At 40.9% G+C, this 17,536-nt stretch overlaps 2 protein-coding genes across 6 annotated transcripts in view; one reads left to right on the top strand and one right to left on the bottom strand.

Moving 5' to 3' along the window:
• The window catches only part of arid4b (AT-rich interaction domain 4B), a 41,895-nt gene extending 39,223 nt beyond the window's left edge, over positions 1 to 2,672 (bottom strand). For all 5 annotated transcript variants that reach the window (XM_083922540.1, XM_083922542.1, XM_083922543.1 and 2 more), the window contains exons 1-2: positions 2,535 to 2,672; positions 316 to 364 (exon numbers count right to left, since the gene is read on the bottom strand). In XM_083922540.1, coding sequence (XP_083778666.1) covers positions 316 to 321 — 6 coding nt within the window. In that variant the 5' untranslated portion in view covers positions 322 to 364; positions 2,535 to 2,672. The remainder of the gene's footprint in view (positions 1 to 315; positions 365 to 2,534) is intronic.
• Positions 2,673 to 3,435: 763 nt separating this feature from the next.
• On the top strand, positions 3,436 to 16,072 carry ggps1 (geranylgeranyl diphosphate synthase 1). Its single transcript, XM_083922680.1, has 4 exons — positions 3,436 to 3,700; positions 4,860 to 4,952; positions 7,532 to 7,602; positions 14,517 to 16,072. Exons 2-4 carry the CDS (start codon positions 4,880 to 4,882, stop codon positions 15,318 to 15,320), a joined length of 948 nt encoding a protein of 315 aa, XP_083778806.1. The 5' UTR covers positions 3,436 to 3,700; positions 4,860 to 4,879; the 3' UTR covers positions 15,321 to 16,072.
• Positions 16,073 to 17,536: the final 1,464 nt, after the last annotated feature.

Below are 17,536 nucleotides of genomic sequence, written 5' to 3'. Positions count from 1 at the left end.
ATGCTTATCAAGCAAATGTATTACTTTGGCCTATGTCCAAGACTCTTGCCTGACTGTGTTTGAACAAGACCAAAACTGACATTTAGTAAAAGTTCACACTAGCCCCATTCATGATGAGAATAAAAAGATGAAGCCATGCATATAAAATATTGATATTACATTTAACATTTTGCATCAGATTTGCCTGGTTAAGGCATGTTTATACAGGATTAAATGGAATGGAGCTAAGGCTCAGTACTACTACTAAGTAGTAGTAGTGCCTTTATTGAGTTTCCAGTTACATTTAACACATGCAAGAAAAATGAATGAACATACCTTCATCTCTCTATGAGTCCTCTAGGTGACCAGTGTAACGAATCTGAGGCTGGGAAAAGAGGGTAAGATGCTGTTAGACATTACAGACTGAATGATAACTTCAGTCTGCCACAACAAGACAGGGTTATGTTATGATGACATCACTTATTCTGCTACACTGCTGGATGCCATGAAAAAAATCTGGGCGGTAGACTCACACTTTACATTGCTTCGAAAAACACATCGTCTGCACATGAAATCTCATTTTAGGGATTGTGTGGTTCATTCTGAATTGAGGCTGTAATTGATTGAAGAAAAGTTTAAAGATCGGTTGCTTGAATAATCCCGACTAATGCACGAGGCTAATAGTATGTGTGCCCGAGCCACATTCCCAAAAATATCTGTGTTGCAAAGTAAGCCGTGGCAGGCTGATCACTCATTCGCAGAGCCCTTAAAGCCGTTTATGTAATGCCCAGTGCACTGTAGTCAACAGCCAGACTCGGCTTGTGGCAACGAAGGGCGAGCAAACACAAAGTAACTCGTCGCTGGCCTCTCTCGGTCTGCACAAATGCACGGATAATGAAGTAGTTTCGGATGAAGTGACACAGTAAAAAGCAGCACGGTGCTCGGTTCTTCGGGAGGACGGCAGCAGCGTGGTGCGCCCGCTGTCTGCACTGCACTGACTCTACAGCAGAGGATGACGCCATTTCTGTAGCTGACAGTCGGCTAAAAAGGGGAACACTTCAGCGCACAAACAGTGGAAATTGCAGGGACGGTGGTCGCCATTCACCTGCCACTACCAGAGCCATTTCTCTTTCGGAGGCGAATCTCTTGGTTTATACAGAAAAAAACAAAACTGCCCCCGAGACCGTTCATTTTCGTTTTCGCTTCTCCCCCCTCGTCTCGGTGCGCCGCTGCTCTCTGCAGAGAGTAACACTCGACAGCAAATTCAGAGCGATAATAACACTGTTTGTGGGCAACAACACAGCCACCAAACCAGCCTTTATAGGAATGGCATATCAAAGCGGTGTCGCAATAACAGCGTCAAGTTGGACAAAGTGAGAATTACCCGTGCAGGCCCATTAAAAGTCACTTTCTTTCTTCACAAAATGTTCGCTTTAACGACTGCTCTGGCATTTTTCGCTGACTGTTCACTGAGTAACGTTGCTTCTGACAAAGAAACAAGTCGACGAAACGGCTCGCAACAAGGTCACGCAACGATGAAGACTTGTAACGCAGTAACATCGCATTAATACCGACAACATTTTTTTTATTGGAATAACAGAAGCCAAGGTCGCAGCCCTCATTTGTTGGCTCTTGGTCGCGGTGAATGATCGCGGAGGATACAATGTCATCCGCCCCAGACAATTTGCTAGAAACAGCCCGCTGCAAGTGAGTGATTGACCAACCACCAAAAAATAATGCACATACATACACACGTACGTATTTCCCCCTGTCCTACAACCCTGGTGTTAACTAAAGCGTCGAGCTCATTTAAACCATGATCCCTGACAGTGTTGTCAGCAGCGATGTTGCCAGTTACGGGAATGTGCAAAAATACTGATCACGCACACACACACACACACACAGCATTGAAAATATCATAAGTCCTATGAAGCAGAAGGGGAAAATAGTCCACATCGCATCTGGTCATAAAATTGATCAAACGGGTCGTAGCCCGTCTGGTCCAACCTACGCTGGACAAGTCAATCGTGAGAAGCTTAATGATACTGGTGTGGCACAAAAGAAAAGCCTGACAATGCAATTTACCTGTTAAACTACACCGTTTAGTCGCTGGTCGACAAATCATAAACCTGCAGCGATGTTCAAGCCACGATGGTTTCGTGTAATACCACTTTTGATGGCTATTAGGGGACACCATGACAGGCGCAGCTCGACGACAACCTTTCGGAGGATTCCTCCGCTCAACAACACAACACTCCGGGCTCGTCCAGCAGGCTTGAAACTATTCATAACCTTTCACTGTGCTCATCAGCTTCATTTGGGCTGGCTACAGCACAACTTTGTTATCGAGCTGACCCAAGTTTTTTTCTGTAATCTCAGCCGTCAGCTTTTTTTTTTTGCTGTCCGGTCGCCTAATTCATTTATTCTCTAAAATCATCCTAAACACAGCTTTAGTTAACAAGTTAGCTACGTCAAGGTTGGCTTGGTAGCAGCAGGAGCGAGCTAGTGAAATGTTCAAAAAATAGCGATGCTTTGCCGAACAAAAGCAGGCTTACCTATGCTGTCAAGTTGAGAAACACCTCTGTTTTTCGACGAAAGTGTATTAGTAATCCATAGGGACATTTATGTGGGAAATCTGACAGGTTTAAACGTCGTCCGTTGGCCCCTGGTTGATGTTGGATGCGGATGGGTAAAAGTCGTTTTCGCTTGTTGAGTAGCTCCTCTAGCCCAGCTCTTTCTGTGATCCTTCCGCCCGCCTCCCGAGAATGATTGACAGGCACGTTAGCCCCGCCTCCCACGAAGATGCGCCCGCTCATTGGATGGCACAGGGAAGGGAAACGCCTTAGCAGGACAGGATTGGCTGATCGAGGAGAAAAATATTTATGGTAAGGTATACGAAGTAATCCTGCTGGATTGTTCTCACAATACAGAGAAAAAAAAAACTACAACCCCCAGTTTTTGAACACGCGTGTGCTCGATATGTAGATCTGAATGTCCCGACAAGACGTTTTTGTTTGTTTTTTGATTGAAAAGATTCAGGAAACAACTACTTTTCTTACATGATCCAGTGTAATGCACAATACTAAAATGTATTTCTAAATGTAGAAATAATAATAACATACGTGCAAATGTATAAAGATAGTCAAACATAAGAATAACAATATCTAAAAAGTATGCGGTCTGCTAAACCAACGGTGTACATTTTAAATGCCCAAATTATGTAATAGTCTTTGGCAACAAGACAAGGCGTTATGTGTGTTTTTTTGATTCGCCTAAAGGCCGAAAGCTCTTACCGGGCAGTGCAGAAGAGCAACTGCAACACACAATCTGCGAGGCACCCATGTTACAGTCCCCACCTACACTGCGCATGCTCTGTAAGGACGCCGAAGCATATATAGGTAGCTCTTGAAAACTAGCTCGCCTTGAAAAGTCTCTGTACAGTGCGTAGCCAAACGGCGTTAGCTTAGCATAGCATCCGGTTAATAAACCAGTAACACACGGACCCAAAATGATATGAAAGTGTGGATGTTGCGGTCACATCGTGTGCCTTTAGTCGACCAGCGTTGAAGTGAGGAGGTTTTTATTCTGAAAAAGGAAAGAAAGAAATGCCCAACTGGTTGTTTACCGGCGCGTTTATGTTAGCCTGCTAATGCTAAGCTAACTAGCAGGGTGGCTAACAGGAATACAGGGCGAGTCAGCAGACTGACAAGCAGCAGCCAAGGTGGGTGGAGTTAAGAGAGTTAAGACTTTTTCTTCTTTATGTCAAAGCAGCGTTTTAGTTAGTTAGTTAGTTTAAGTCCATCTGTGTATGTGTGAGTTGAGTCACTGTAAATTAAACAGATGAATATAGTTTTTAAACATCCACTTAAAGGTGATGTACATTGTCAACGTGATGGGACAACTTGCTGCAAAAACTTTAGAAAAGGTGTCTTTGTATAAGTCAAGGTTCTCTTTTAAAGTGAAACTGACACATCTAATGGGGAATTACCTAGATATGGTCACTCTAGTTAGGCAGTTAAAATTTGTATTGATTATATATTGTGTTTCCGCTTAACACCAAATATTGTTCAGTGTTGAATTATACTTTATCACCAGTTACAGGGCTATGTTTATACAGTGTGAACTATTAAACTAACAACTATGTTGAAGTGTCAGCTTTTCAAAAGCATTGATGACTCAGTAAATAATGACACGACAAGACATCAGGTATTCTTAATATAAAATTGCATTTGCAACACACAGCATTGTGTTATTTGATACAAAACGTCCTGACAGTTGGATAATCAAATGATCAGACTGTCAGGACATTTTGTATCAAGGTTTGCATCAACATTTGATCACAAGCAGAGCTGCAGTGCAGTGTTACCGTTTTAACTGAATTTAGTTTCGTAATATTATTTTTACAGTTTCTAGATAGTTTTTTTTTTTGATTTGACCTGATTTCAGTGATCTGGTCCAGACCCTTTTATGAAATGAACCCTAACTGCTGTCATAGGATATAATGTTATGATGATCACTATCGCACTTTTGTTTTTATCGCTACATCCCTTGTCACCAGCCTCTGTGACTAACCGGTAATGTGATGGTTTTGACTTAACCAGTCATGTGATGTGCACATGCCCCTGACAAACATTAGATCATAGAAAATATTTATTAGGATTCGTCCAAAGTTTCCTGTCGGATTTAGATAAGTTAGAGTATATTTAATGTAAAGCTTCACAATTACAGTGTTCATTTAGCATTTCTCAGCGATTTCCTGTGTCTCAATAATGTTCTTATTTAAAGGAACAAATACAATAAAAGGGTAAACTTATCAATGTCAGACCTCAAAAACATCAACATTATTTGAACATTTTTATGTTCTTTGTCCTCCAATATAGATTCGTGTAAACCTGAAGCAATGGATGGTGACTCGCAAGGTGCCTCTGAGCGAATGCTGCTGGAACCGTATAAGTACTTGTTGCAACTACCAGGTGAGTCTTTCTCCATGTCAGTGACTGCAGAGTGGTGGAAGAGGCCTGTATGGAGGCATGTAGACATTCAGCTCGAAGGTCATTAAAAGCCACATATACTGCTGATGTGGCCAAGAGTTACACTGAGCACTGACCTGCTCACTTCCCGTTAGTCGCATTGGATCATAGCATCAGCAAAATGCCTAAAATGATGATTGTGATAAAAGACTGTAGTGTAGCAATACAGACATAAACTGCACACTGCAAAAGATGAGTTGTTGTTGGTCAATGCTAATGCTTAGCTTTGTGTTTGTGCATAGTACATATGGAACACAGTCATGACAACTGACTAATATTATTCTGGAATTACAAATCTGTAATTTGGCAGCAGCACATGGTCTCACTATGTTAAAGTGAGCTAGTTAAGTTAGCAAGTAATGTTATGGTAGATAATAGTTTCAACATGAACTGATTTGTCATATTGGTAATATCCAGGGATTGAGTGTAATTATTGAAAGGTTGCCACTGCAGATAATACAGACTACCCAGGGCCCAAGGGTGGTTTAAAAAAACAAAACAAGGGGAGGAAACTGTTAATAGACGGTGCAGCGCTGCGTTGCTCGTGGACAGTTTCGAAATTCCAATATAAAACAATCAAAGTGATGCTCGCTTGTATCGCATGCTGTTAGTACACGGTGCTCGGTCATTTTATTTACAAATAAAAAAAATTAAGACAAAATGATGGGGTAAAAGTGTGAGGGTGAGAACAGAATAGGAGGGAAGAACACCATGCATGTAAAGACACACCTCTCAGAGATGCTGAAGTTAAAGTGAAATTCCGGCATAAAATCATCCCAGGGCAAAATCATCTTTTTCAGCAAATACACTCATCATTGAGACAATTCTCTTCTTGTAAGAACTATTAACGGAGATATCCCGAACAGTCGCTAACAGTAATTAATGTAATGTAATGCGGCTAACACTGATTAGCTCAGGGCAGCACGGTATAGGCATTAAAACAATATTTTTTATCCACTTAAACTGCTCATGATAACACCAGACCTCTGCAGTAGCATTAACCGAAGCACCAACAATGCCGTTAGAGAACCCAGAGTTTATTAAAAGAGTGTTTTGAAAGACTTACCTACTGGTCCCGGTACCAGTTCGTCTTGTAGTAAAGTCTATTAAAGTCATTTACCCAATGCAATCCAAAATGAAGGAGGCCATAATGTTTCGGTTAATGTGTAGGGGCTCATACCATGCTATTGCAGAGGTTTGGTGTTATCTTGAGCAGTATTAGCCGCATTCAGCTGTTAGCGACTCTACCCGATTTCTCTGTTAATAGTTGTTACACGAAAAAAATTCCCTCGGTGGCTTATGTGATGAGTGTATTTGCTGAAAAAGACCCTGGGATGATTTCACTTTAAGTAAGCTAACTGCAACATCTGCAGATATATGGCTTTTCTCCAATTGCAGTGCATTCGGTTTCCATTAGTTTGCTCTGTAAAATGATTGATACGTAAAATGACAAACAGTGATCTGACGTTAACATAAGGGGGCTTTATTGTTTTATTGATGAACACACCGTGCATTTATTTGATCAATAATATGTGTTGGTTTAAGAAAACAATGCATTTAAATATAGGCATTTTTTGCCTATATTGTGTATTAATATGATTACCAGACATTCAATGCCTTTCAAATATTTTGAACTAATGTTGAAAAAAAACCCAGACTAAAATCAGAGCGTGTTTAATGCAACACAACTTTCTTAAACTCAGCTGCAATGAATCTCAAATCCTTATCTTAGGCCCAATTCCCTCACCCGCTCCACCCAGGATTTGTCCCTCAACATTGAGGGTTCCAACATCACCTTCAAAGCCCTTAACAAACTGGCCCTTCCCTACCTCTCTGACCTCATCCACCGCCAAACCCCTACCCGTCACCTCAGGTCCACTAATGACAACTTCCTCAAACCCGTCAGAACTAAGCTCTGGACCTGGGGTGACAAAACCTTTGCTGCAGCCGTCCCCTCCTTCTACAGTGCACTTCCCACCAATATTCACAACGCCAACACTTCCATCCTTCAAGTCGGCCCTAAAGACTCCGCTTTTCTATTAACCTTTAAACTTGTGTTTTTAGAACATATTTGTATGTATATATATATATATATATGTGTATGATTACATGCCCATCAATTTTAGAAACAGCCATAGAGAATGGAGAAGCTGCAGGGCCATCATCATCTCTTGTTGTTGCCACTGAGTGAGTGAGACGAGGTGAGCAAAGAGGTGTAGGCACAAAGACTGCTTATAGGGCCAAGGATTTGGTGCTACACGCCTGTCGTTGTCAGATGCTTACCTGTAGTTATATTGGCTGAAATTATTACAATAAAACAGATGCTAAAAAATGTCAATAAAGCGTGCATTCTCAAATATCAGCAACATGAGTAAAAAATAACTAATTTAAGTCAAATGAGCTGATGATTTCCAACACCTTTCATTGTGAAGGATGTACTTCACGATGAGTGACTATGTTCTTTTTCATTTACGTACTACAGTAATTAAAACTTGATATTTTGTTTTCCACTCTCTCCCCAGGAAAGCAGGTGAGGTCAAAACTATCACAAGCATTTAACCACTGGCTCAATGTTCCAGAGGACAAACTGCAGGTGAGAAATCAGCTGTTTCAAGCCTCTTGCCATTCAGAGTCGTCTGATGTTTATTGTTGTAGACAGGTTCAGGAAGGTGAAATTATGCTGTGCTCATTCTGAGTATAAATGTATGAATTATTCTGAATTTATATTGTAATGCAACCAGAGTGTTCTGTCCTCGGAGTGTAAAGCTCGGGTGTAGCGCTCAGAACTTTCATGTACAGGAGGTTGTTAATGCAGCTGAGGATCAAATTGAGTGACATGAAAAGGTGGGCAATGCTTCCAAAAATACCTTTAGTTACCCTTGTGTTTTTTATGGTTTGCAGCTTTCCCTTATTCCTGATGCTGTTGGATGTATTTTGTTTGCCCATACCGATAGTGTGTAATGTGTATACAAGTGTGTAAGTTTGTCTTGAGTAAGGGAAGTATGTTCTACATGCTAAAGCATGTATTGAACCCAGGGGTCATCCAGCATCGGCTTGTTGCTAAGTTTGTCTGTGGTTTGGTGCTGGACATTTTGTGTACAGGGGGTTCTGGTTTTTTTTTTCAGAAAAATGGTTATTTGCTGCTGTAGCGAACAAGTGTAAGACTGAAGTGAAACTAAACCATACAGTAAAGTTGTGGGGCCTTAAATCAAGACAGGAAGCTAAAAGAGGGCAACAAGCTCTGTAGAGCTGCAGAGTTTGGTGATACAGTCATTTGTTGTGGGTTTGTCATCAGTAGTGATCCTGTTTGCACTTCACATAACCCAAATAATGAACTGTTAAGAGATGACTGTGAGGTTTGACTTCTTGAAGGCGCACCATTAGCCTATTTCTAGACCTCTGAATTGCGCCCACATCAAAAAGGTCTGGTTTTGCTCTGTGGAAATGGCTTTATTGCCATCGAGCCCATCACAGGCTTTGCGGGCTAAAACTAAAGTTGACGTGGTTTACAATCCCTATATGTGTCCGATTAGGGAATCTTGTGTTCTTCAGTGTTTCATCTGACCATTTTTATGACCCAGTCCCCAGCCCAAGAACAGTGCAATGGAGCTCCTTTTAAACTTGAATACAGAATAATGAAGAGAAACTTTACATCAAAATACAGCCTTTAACAAAATAAATGTGAAAATAGCTATAGGTAATATTGTTTAAATCAATTCAATTCAGTTTATTTAAGAAGGGGACAGTGCATATTATAAAACACATGATCATTCATGGGTTAAAAATGCCAGAATTAGCCAAAGGGCTAATTTTCATCTGTAGTCACATTTATGTAGTCTCTTTCCAAAATCCTGAAGTATCATTCATACACTGATGAAGGCCTGCCCACTCTGGGTGTATTCATAACGATGTTTGCTCTCTATTCTTAATTTGGAAAGAGAATTTTCTGACAAGGCGGCTGTTAAATCTGCTGTTTTATTTCAAGGTGACTCTGGGATTTTAAGTAGCTCAATGGTACATTGATAATAACTATTTAATAATATCACAAAGGGCACTTCTTTTTGACCTCTTTTTTATATCTAACAAAATGAAGTGTTATACAACAGGAAAAAAATACAGTCATGAAAGTCGATCAAAATAAGTTTTCATGAATCCAAGAAGATGAGTAACAGGATCTTTGACAGATTTCCATCCTTCTTCTGCTTTTAAATCTTACATCAAGTTGCAAGTTGCTTCTAGTCTTGATGCTTTCTTTTTGCCTAGACTGTAGTTTGATGTGGTTTGACAGTTTATAGTGTCCGTACCTAAAAGAATGACTCGTGGGTTAGGAACATGCCTGGCGACAGGTGCAAAATGATTTTAAAAATCAGTTAGTGTAGATAAAAGCTTTACTGCCAAAATGTGTATGGCCTAATTTACTGAGTTCACTTCCATTGAGCTTCTATTTGCTGTGTAGGTCACTCAAGATGTGCACCTAAAAGGAAAACACCTGATTGGTGGTAATCCCTGCATACAAACTTAAATTGCTGTAGCTGTTGTTTCTAATCCAGGGGTATCCAAGGAGTATGATGGGGATAGTTATCAGGATAGTATGTTTATTGTATGCTATTACATGATAAAATTCACTTAACACGTAATTTGGGAAGTGGGATGATGACGCTACAGTAGAGTGTGATGGCAAGCAGCTTTGTCTAGCTTTAAAGGGAGCCTGAAAATCAGTGTTAGTTTCTGCTTTTTAATGAAAATGTAGCTACTTGTTTGATTGTACAGTAGATGATGCAGTAAATGGTAGTGAGAAGAACTATTTGGCAGCATTTGGGGATTGATTGTTTGTTTGTGTATTGTAATATATCGTACCCACCGTGAGAGAGGACTGCTTTTTCAGCTTCTTGAGTTCCTGCTTACCCCTGTGAGCAAAGGATTAGCATGATTCAAGACACAGACAGCTTCCCAAGCGAACCTACGCCTCGTCTCATCCGTTGCAGTGTTGTTGTTTCACATTCGTGGGTGCTGCTTGATTATATTGCAACAGACATATTGAAGTGTGGGTACAGATAGCAGGCTGATTGGCATTCCTGCTTTTCCTCGGTCAGATTAATTTCAAATTAGCCATTAAGGATTTATTGGCTTTATTGAGCAGCTGGTCAGGGAGATCATCCCATTGACTATTATACTGATAGCATTCACATTGTAGTGGCTAAAAACTGGTCCTGAGTCCAGTAATGTACATATGGAGACTGTATTTTCTGAATCTACTGTAAATGCTTTTAACAGTGCAGAATGCTAAGTGCTGAGCCTGTCAGGCCTCATTAGGTTTGCTGTTCAACAGGTCTCCCTTTGTCCTGAATGTTTTATAAACCCTCCCCAAGTAGAGGAATCCTAGTTCTGCAGCAGAGCTCAGAGGTCCTGCTGTTGTCTCCTGTGGTCATTTCAACTCCCAGTGCACAATAAAAGTCCTCCCCCGATGTGATGACTGGTTTCAGGCCTCAACTAAATAAGAAAAAAAAAAACTAGGTGCATGCATGTGAGTAATAAAGTTGTCAGTGTTTTCAGTTGTTAGTTATAAATCGGTCCCGTCATGTCAGCCCTCCTCCTGTTACAGCATCCATCTTACACTGCATCCGAAGAGATATATTTAAAGCTTTCACACTGCTGCTATGACAGTGGGTTGTATGTTTTCAAATTAATGAATTCAATTTGCAAAATGAATATGTTTGATTATTTTCACATTACATCTTTTTACGTTCCTCGACTGAAGTGTAATCCGGGAGCACGTGGGCTCCTTGAGGCTACAATGACACGTCACCTTAGGGTTTTGAGTTAAGTGATCAGTTTTTGATTTGTTGTAGATTAGCTCATATGGCCTACATTTATATGCTGATGATTCCACTTTAGACAGAATTTCCTTGTTTAGTATATTTAAGAGCTATCTCCTCCTAAGACGCCCCGTGTCTTTCCTTTTGCTCTATGTAGCAGGTCTGTAAACTCCCGCTGAACCCATCATGCAGACTGAAAGCAATCCTCTCGTCATATTCTCACACTGCTGCCAAGAAGTCGCAGCCATGGAAACAACCATGCCTTCAGATAGATGGAAGCAGTGACAGTGGCACACTGCCTAATTCATTTGGCAATTATTTTGCCCCATATGTGCTTATCTACAGTTTTGTAATAAACGGGTGTTGGAGGTTTAGGAAATTCCCTCTGTGCACATCAGATGCCTTGCAGCTTTTAGCTGAATTGCTTCCTCAAGTTCTCTGTGACAAAATAGAAATGTTAGCTTTTATGTACTGTCTCCTCTCTGTTACTTTGAAAACGTGTCATTCATGTGAGTGACTTTAATGTAGCTGCCTCCATGAAAAAATAACAAGGGACTGGATTGCTGGTTAGTATATCAAATATGATGAGGTGCAACTCATAACTGCTTTATAGTATAATAATACAAGTTATCTCTTTTAAACAGGTCAGATGTCTGGATACAATCTGTAATGTGTTAGAGGGTTATCACTACATGGAGCAGATAAGAAGTTATGGCAACAGCAGTAAAGCAGGATCGGACCATACAGTACATTTATTTTACATTTGTACTGCAGGGATTTCCCAGTTAGCCAGACGCATCTCATCTCATGATCAATGTAGTTGGTATATGACAGTCTAAATAATAGCCACGTTCATTAAAATATGACCTTACTTCTCTGCCCTTTTTCCCCCCTGAAATGTAAATGAGTGAATACTATAAACGATCTATTTCATGAGGCAGGCAAACAAACTCCCACACACTGTCTAACTTTCAAAGATACATTTATGAGCACCGTTTCTTTACTAGACCTTCATCATTGCCTTTTTTTTAATATTTATGATGAGTGTGAAGGTGGTGTTTATTTCAGGTGAGGTGATCCCGAACATCTATTAAACCCTGCAGGAAAACCCGTTATTGTAAGTTGGTTAATTAGTGATAGGGGACATTATCAACATTGTGGAAAATTAGTTTTCATTACATCTGGGTAATGTGACAATATATATCGTCAAAACGAGCAGCCGAAATATTTGCTTCATTTAGACGACTCTTTGCGTTCTGACACTTGCATGTTATGTTCATTTTGCATGAAAGTTCTTAATTAAGTTTTCATTTGTCGTGTATTTAATATACACAGGAGTATACAATATAGATCCTGTGGCGATTTCATATACACTTTTTGTTGAATTACAAGAAAACATGCTATACCATGATATATTACATTATCAAGATATAAAATTACCAATATTGGGATAGAAACCATCAATGAAATTCATAATATGGAAATAATAACACATAGGATAAGGAATATTTGTGATGTTTTTGAGTGAAGATGGAAAAGTATTTTAAAAATAGATGAAATACAAATAAGATGAGTGAAGAGAATGTAGATCTGTGTAAATGTTCAAATATACTGATTAAAATATACTGATACTATACTATTTTTTAATTTATCTTTTGTTCTTATTTAACCTGTTTTTACTTTTTTTTTCTCTTTTTCTATACATACTAAATGTAGGTTTATTTATGTTTGCCAACAGATGGTTTTTTTTCTCTTCAAAAATTATAAATAAACTGTTTTAAAAATAAATAAACATTGGTATAGACATTTCTGCAGCTTTACAACAAAGCATTAAAGACAATACAAGACAACTGATAAACACCAGGGACACAGCATCAATGAACAAGATTTAAAAAACACACAAAACATAAATCCCAGATTAAGATTATACTGTGATTTCTTGGGCATTCTACAAAAACTGCCGTATTGAGTTACGTTTGCACACTGACACTGTTGTTTTAGATGAATGGGAAAGCTTCTTTGAATGGTGTGTGACTATGTGGGATGAGCATGTTAAAAAAACCTTGGCCAGACCTCAGCTGTCCTGCAGTCTGACTCAGAGGGATAACTGTTGGTGCTAACAACCACAAGTGTATACCTGAGTGAGACGGGTTTATGCGTGTACACAACTGCCTTGTCTTGTTTGTTGTGAAGAAGTCTCTGCATTCTTAATGGATCACTGATTGTAGCTTTGGCAAATAGATTGAGTTTCTGCGTCAGTAACCTCTGGTGATAATCAATGAAGTCTGGCCGAGAAGTGAAGGCACTCGGCACTTAAATGGCAGCATTATGCAGCGACAGTCTGACTAATTGGTGTCCTCAGAGACACTCAAAATCCAGAACTTGAAAAATATTGGTGCTTGAGTTTGGGTTTGATAACTACTGCTGTTATGAGGCTTCAAATCTTGTCTTGATTGTGCCTTCGTTCCTCTATCCTGGTAGCAAATTGTAATTAATAGAGACAACAGTCTGTTTACAATGTACTCTTGAATCCAGGAGTATGTTTTTGGCTACGTAACATTCCATTTTCTCCTTCATGTGTGCATCCATTGTAACTTTTCTCACAACCCCCCCTCCTCTTGTAAGTGGCTCACTGAGGTTGCAGGGTGAGTGAGTGTTGAGACCCTGCAGAAGGAAAGGTTGTGTTTGGCGGATAAACTGCTCAACTGGCCCAGCCTTGGCCATGTGCCTGACCCACTGAGCCTCTCTTTGTGCTCCCAGGCCCCATACAAACAGCTTTCATTACCAGGCCACACCACTTGTCTTCTAAATCAGCAGAGCACTCCAGCAGGCTGCACAGCCAGCTTAAGGCCGCAGACCCTGGTTGTTTTGTGTGAAACACGGACTTGAAACAAAGCCAGTTCCGGTTAGCAAAATGTCATCCTCATGGTGGACAGAGGGTATTTAACATGGCTGTTAAATAATTTGTCCATTCTCCACATAGTCCTTGAGGGTCATACTGTATTAAAGCTTTATGAGCCAAGTACTGAGCCCACATCATTCTCTCTTTCAAGGAGGTGAAAGTGTGCTAAGCCCTGTATGGGAATGGGTGAACATGCAAACTTGCAGAAGGGCCCTAACCGACCAGCGGGTTCAAACGCAAACCCCTCTTGCTGTGGGTGGACAGTGCTAACTGATCCACTCCACACGTGAATACAATTACCCTAAACTCACCAAACCACTGATGCTCTCTCTTAGGCACGGCATCTTAGTTTTGAGCAGACCAGGTAAAATCAACTGTCCTGCCAATCTCTGAATCTGAAACGGCTCCAGTCTGGAATGTATCTTTGCTGAACTCTTCATTCTCTCTGACTGCCTGGTTTGTTTCAGCAACAACAATGTTGCCTTCTCACTAGATCAGTTCAGGCAACAGTGTTGACATGGCACCCTCTGCTGTTTACAAGCCGCAATGCATATTTTACACAGAGCTCCAGAGAATTTATTACTGTCTGTGTTACTAGTCAAGAGTAGGAAAGGAAGTTTTCTCAGCATGAGCATCATTGTGATACTTCTTGAAAGTTACACAGAAAACATTCCTTACTATGAAATGGAAAAGGTGTTGGGATTACTCTCATTCTCAAATAATGCATTTATTGTTCATTTCTGCTTTACTGTATAGTTTAATGATCAGTTTTGTTTGTGTCATGTTCAGGTGATCATCGAGGTGACTGAGATGCTGCACAACGCCAGCTTGCTCATAGATGACATTGAGGACAGCTCCAAGTTGCGGCGAGGCTTCCCTGTGGCCCACAGCATCTATGGCATTCCCTCCGTTATCAACTCGGCCAACTACATCTACTTCTTAGGGTTGGAGAAGGTGCTGACCCTGGACCACCCGGAGGCTGTCCAAGTGTTTACCCAGCAGCTGCTGGAACTGCATCGTGGTCAGGGCCTGGACATCCACTGGAGGGACACCTACACTTGTCCCACTGAACAGGAGTACCGCAACATGGTGCTGCAGAAAACTGGAGGGCTCTTTGGTCTGGCTGTGGGTCTGATGCAGCTCTTTTCCGATTGGAAACAGGACCTGAAACCCCTCCTGGACACACTTGGTCTCTTCTTCCAGATCCGTGACGACTACGCCAACCTGAGCTCACATGAGTACAGCGAGAACAAGAGCTTCTGTGAGGACCTGACCGAGGGCAAGTTTTCTTTCCTCATTATTCATGCTATATGGTCGCGTCCAGAGAGCACCCAGGTGCAGAACATACTGAGGCAGCGCACAGAGAACATGGACATCAAACGATACTGTGTGGACTACCTGGAGAAGGTAGGCTCGTTTGCCTACACTCGTCAGACTCTGCGGGATCTGGAGGCAGAGGTTTACCGCCTCATCACAGAGTTTGGGGGAAACCCTCAACTGGAGAGCCTTGTCAAACAACTCAGCCGAATGCATCATGAGGCTGAAGCCACAGCAGAGTCCACCACTGAGCCACACTCCAGCCAAAGCCACTGACCTCATCCACCTTTCACTGCTACAGGACTCACACTAGCCCTGCACACTCCAATAACACAGGAGCAAACTATTTAATGAGTCACAATTATTCATTAAATCTAAGCTCTTAAAATTCTGGTAGACAGCCTTGTATTCAGCAGCTACGAGACAGCAAAATGTTGCCTTTTCCTTTTTGTATGCTTGATGGCATCTTTCAAGGGTTGTTTAAGAAAATGCATCACATTTTTGTATCCAAATGTAGCTGTGCAGTCAGTGGAAGAAATAAATTAAAAAAGAAACTAACTTCTCATAAGTGGTTCAATGTTTGCGTTTCTGAAAATGAAAAATAACAAGATGGCATCAACGCTCAACAGCCTTCCGTTTGATGTGCACTACAGTGCATATACATGTGTAATGTTTTGTCAGCAATTGAAAATTGTTTATCTAGAGCTGAGTGAACGCTGAGTGGTTATTCTGATGTCCTTGTTTAAAATCGGACGTCTTGGGTGTATGATGTGGAGATCCTTAATCATTAATCCACCAGAGTGCCAATCCCTTAGAAAAGACCTCTGCAACTGGATTGTCTACTTGTTATGTAACATCCTGGCATTATATGCAAAGTAGTGCTCATGCTGTGTATGCTCGGCTGTATATGAATACTCTGATGTTTTGCTTTATTGTTGACTGCGTTTCCATCTGGATCAGGTTCAACACAGCTTTTCTCATCTCTAATATTTTATTAGGGTGATTCAGTTATTTGTAAGTAGACACTGTGCTGCAGTTATTTGCATCTATTGAATAAAAAAACATCTTAAAGATAAATTGTGAACTTGTCTTACTTCTAAAACAAAATGTCCCATCTCCCTGTAGAATCAAGCCGACATTGTTTTGAACTGAACATGTTTGATGTGACGGAGAAGTGAGGGACCCTTCTCCAGAGATAAGCAGCACCATCTACTGAGCACACGGGTGTAAGTGAAAATCATGACGTGACTAACAAAGTTGAGTGTATGTTACAGTAGTTCTAGGCTTCTCACTACACTGTCTGGATATGATGTCTTATCTAGGATCATGCTGCCAATCATTTACCCTTACTCGCACAGACATGGCTCCACCATTACAAAACATTAAGCCATCCTAATAAGTGCGCTGTTGCACCAGATCCTTTTTCTTTCAAGGCAACTTTTTCATTTGCAGCTCCATGCTGAATAGTACAGGCTGCGAGGAGCAACAGCTGATGCAATTTATTACACAATTGCCTGCCTTGTGTTTCTTTTGAGGAACCTTGAGTGAGCACTTGCGCAGCCAGGTTTCTATAGATATGGTTGGTGTTTTACTGCGAGTTTAGTCTGAAATACAGGGCATCAGTCATCTAATGCCTGTTATCTGCTGCTTCTGTTAATACCATTGAGTTTTCCTCAGCTGCTGTAAAAAAGCGCAGCCCAGCGGACAGAGGCTATCTGTCCCGGACAGCTCTGTTGACTCACTGAAGCTCTTTTGAAGGCTGCAGTTCAATTAATATGTGTCTTTCGGATTGAATCGAGGCTTCTCTGAAAATACATCTATTCATCAAAATGTCAAATTCTTGTTAATCCGGGGGACCTGTGCCTCCACTAATTTTCTTTTCCAAGCTGCCACAAGTGCGGGGAAATGTTATGCAAATGCATTTCTGATTGGATAAACAGCAGAGACGTATGAAACGGCTTTCGCAGAGCTGACTTAAGTCCATCACAATAATCAAAGCCCCTCTCAGTTCTCATTTCTTCTCTCTCTAGGTTGACTAGATTGATTTTCTCCGCCCACAGTGTCTGGGTTCTGTTTGAGAGCAAAACAGAATAGCTTTTGTGTGAAGAGCGACATGGCTCACTCACTGTCTCCCTCATCCTGCAAGCTTTGGATTATTTATCTCCGGGCTGCACTTTACACGTTTGTGTTGCTTGGGGGCACTCAAATAGATATTTTGTAGATATTCTTGTGGCGACAACAACATTTTGAAACCCTCGTCACTGAGAATGGAAATCCATGCATTGTTTGTTTCAGTCTCTTTTTGCTTAATTAAAATCTATCCCAAGTATCTTCTAAATGTTTAACAGTGATTAACTTGAGTGAGGTTTTCTGAGATTGCTGCGTTTTGCTGGACAGTCACTCCCATTATAAACTTTGGAGATGCCAGAGCCACTGCAGTCCTCCACTGAACGGCTGCTGAGCTGCTCCACTGGAGCAACTGGCAGGACATT

The sequence above is a fragment of the Echiichthys vipera genome (assembly GCF_963691815.1).
Source record: "Echiichthys vipera genome assembly, chromosome: 11".
In the NCBI taxonomy this organism is placed as follows: domain Eukaryota; kingdom Metazoa; phylum Chordata; class Actinopteri; order Perciformes; family Trachinidae; genus Echiichthys; species Echiichthys vipera.
The sequence above is the reverse complement of the archived record's forward strand: the minus strand, read 5'-3'. Positions and strand labels throughout refer to the sequence as shown.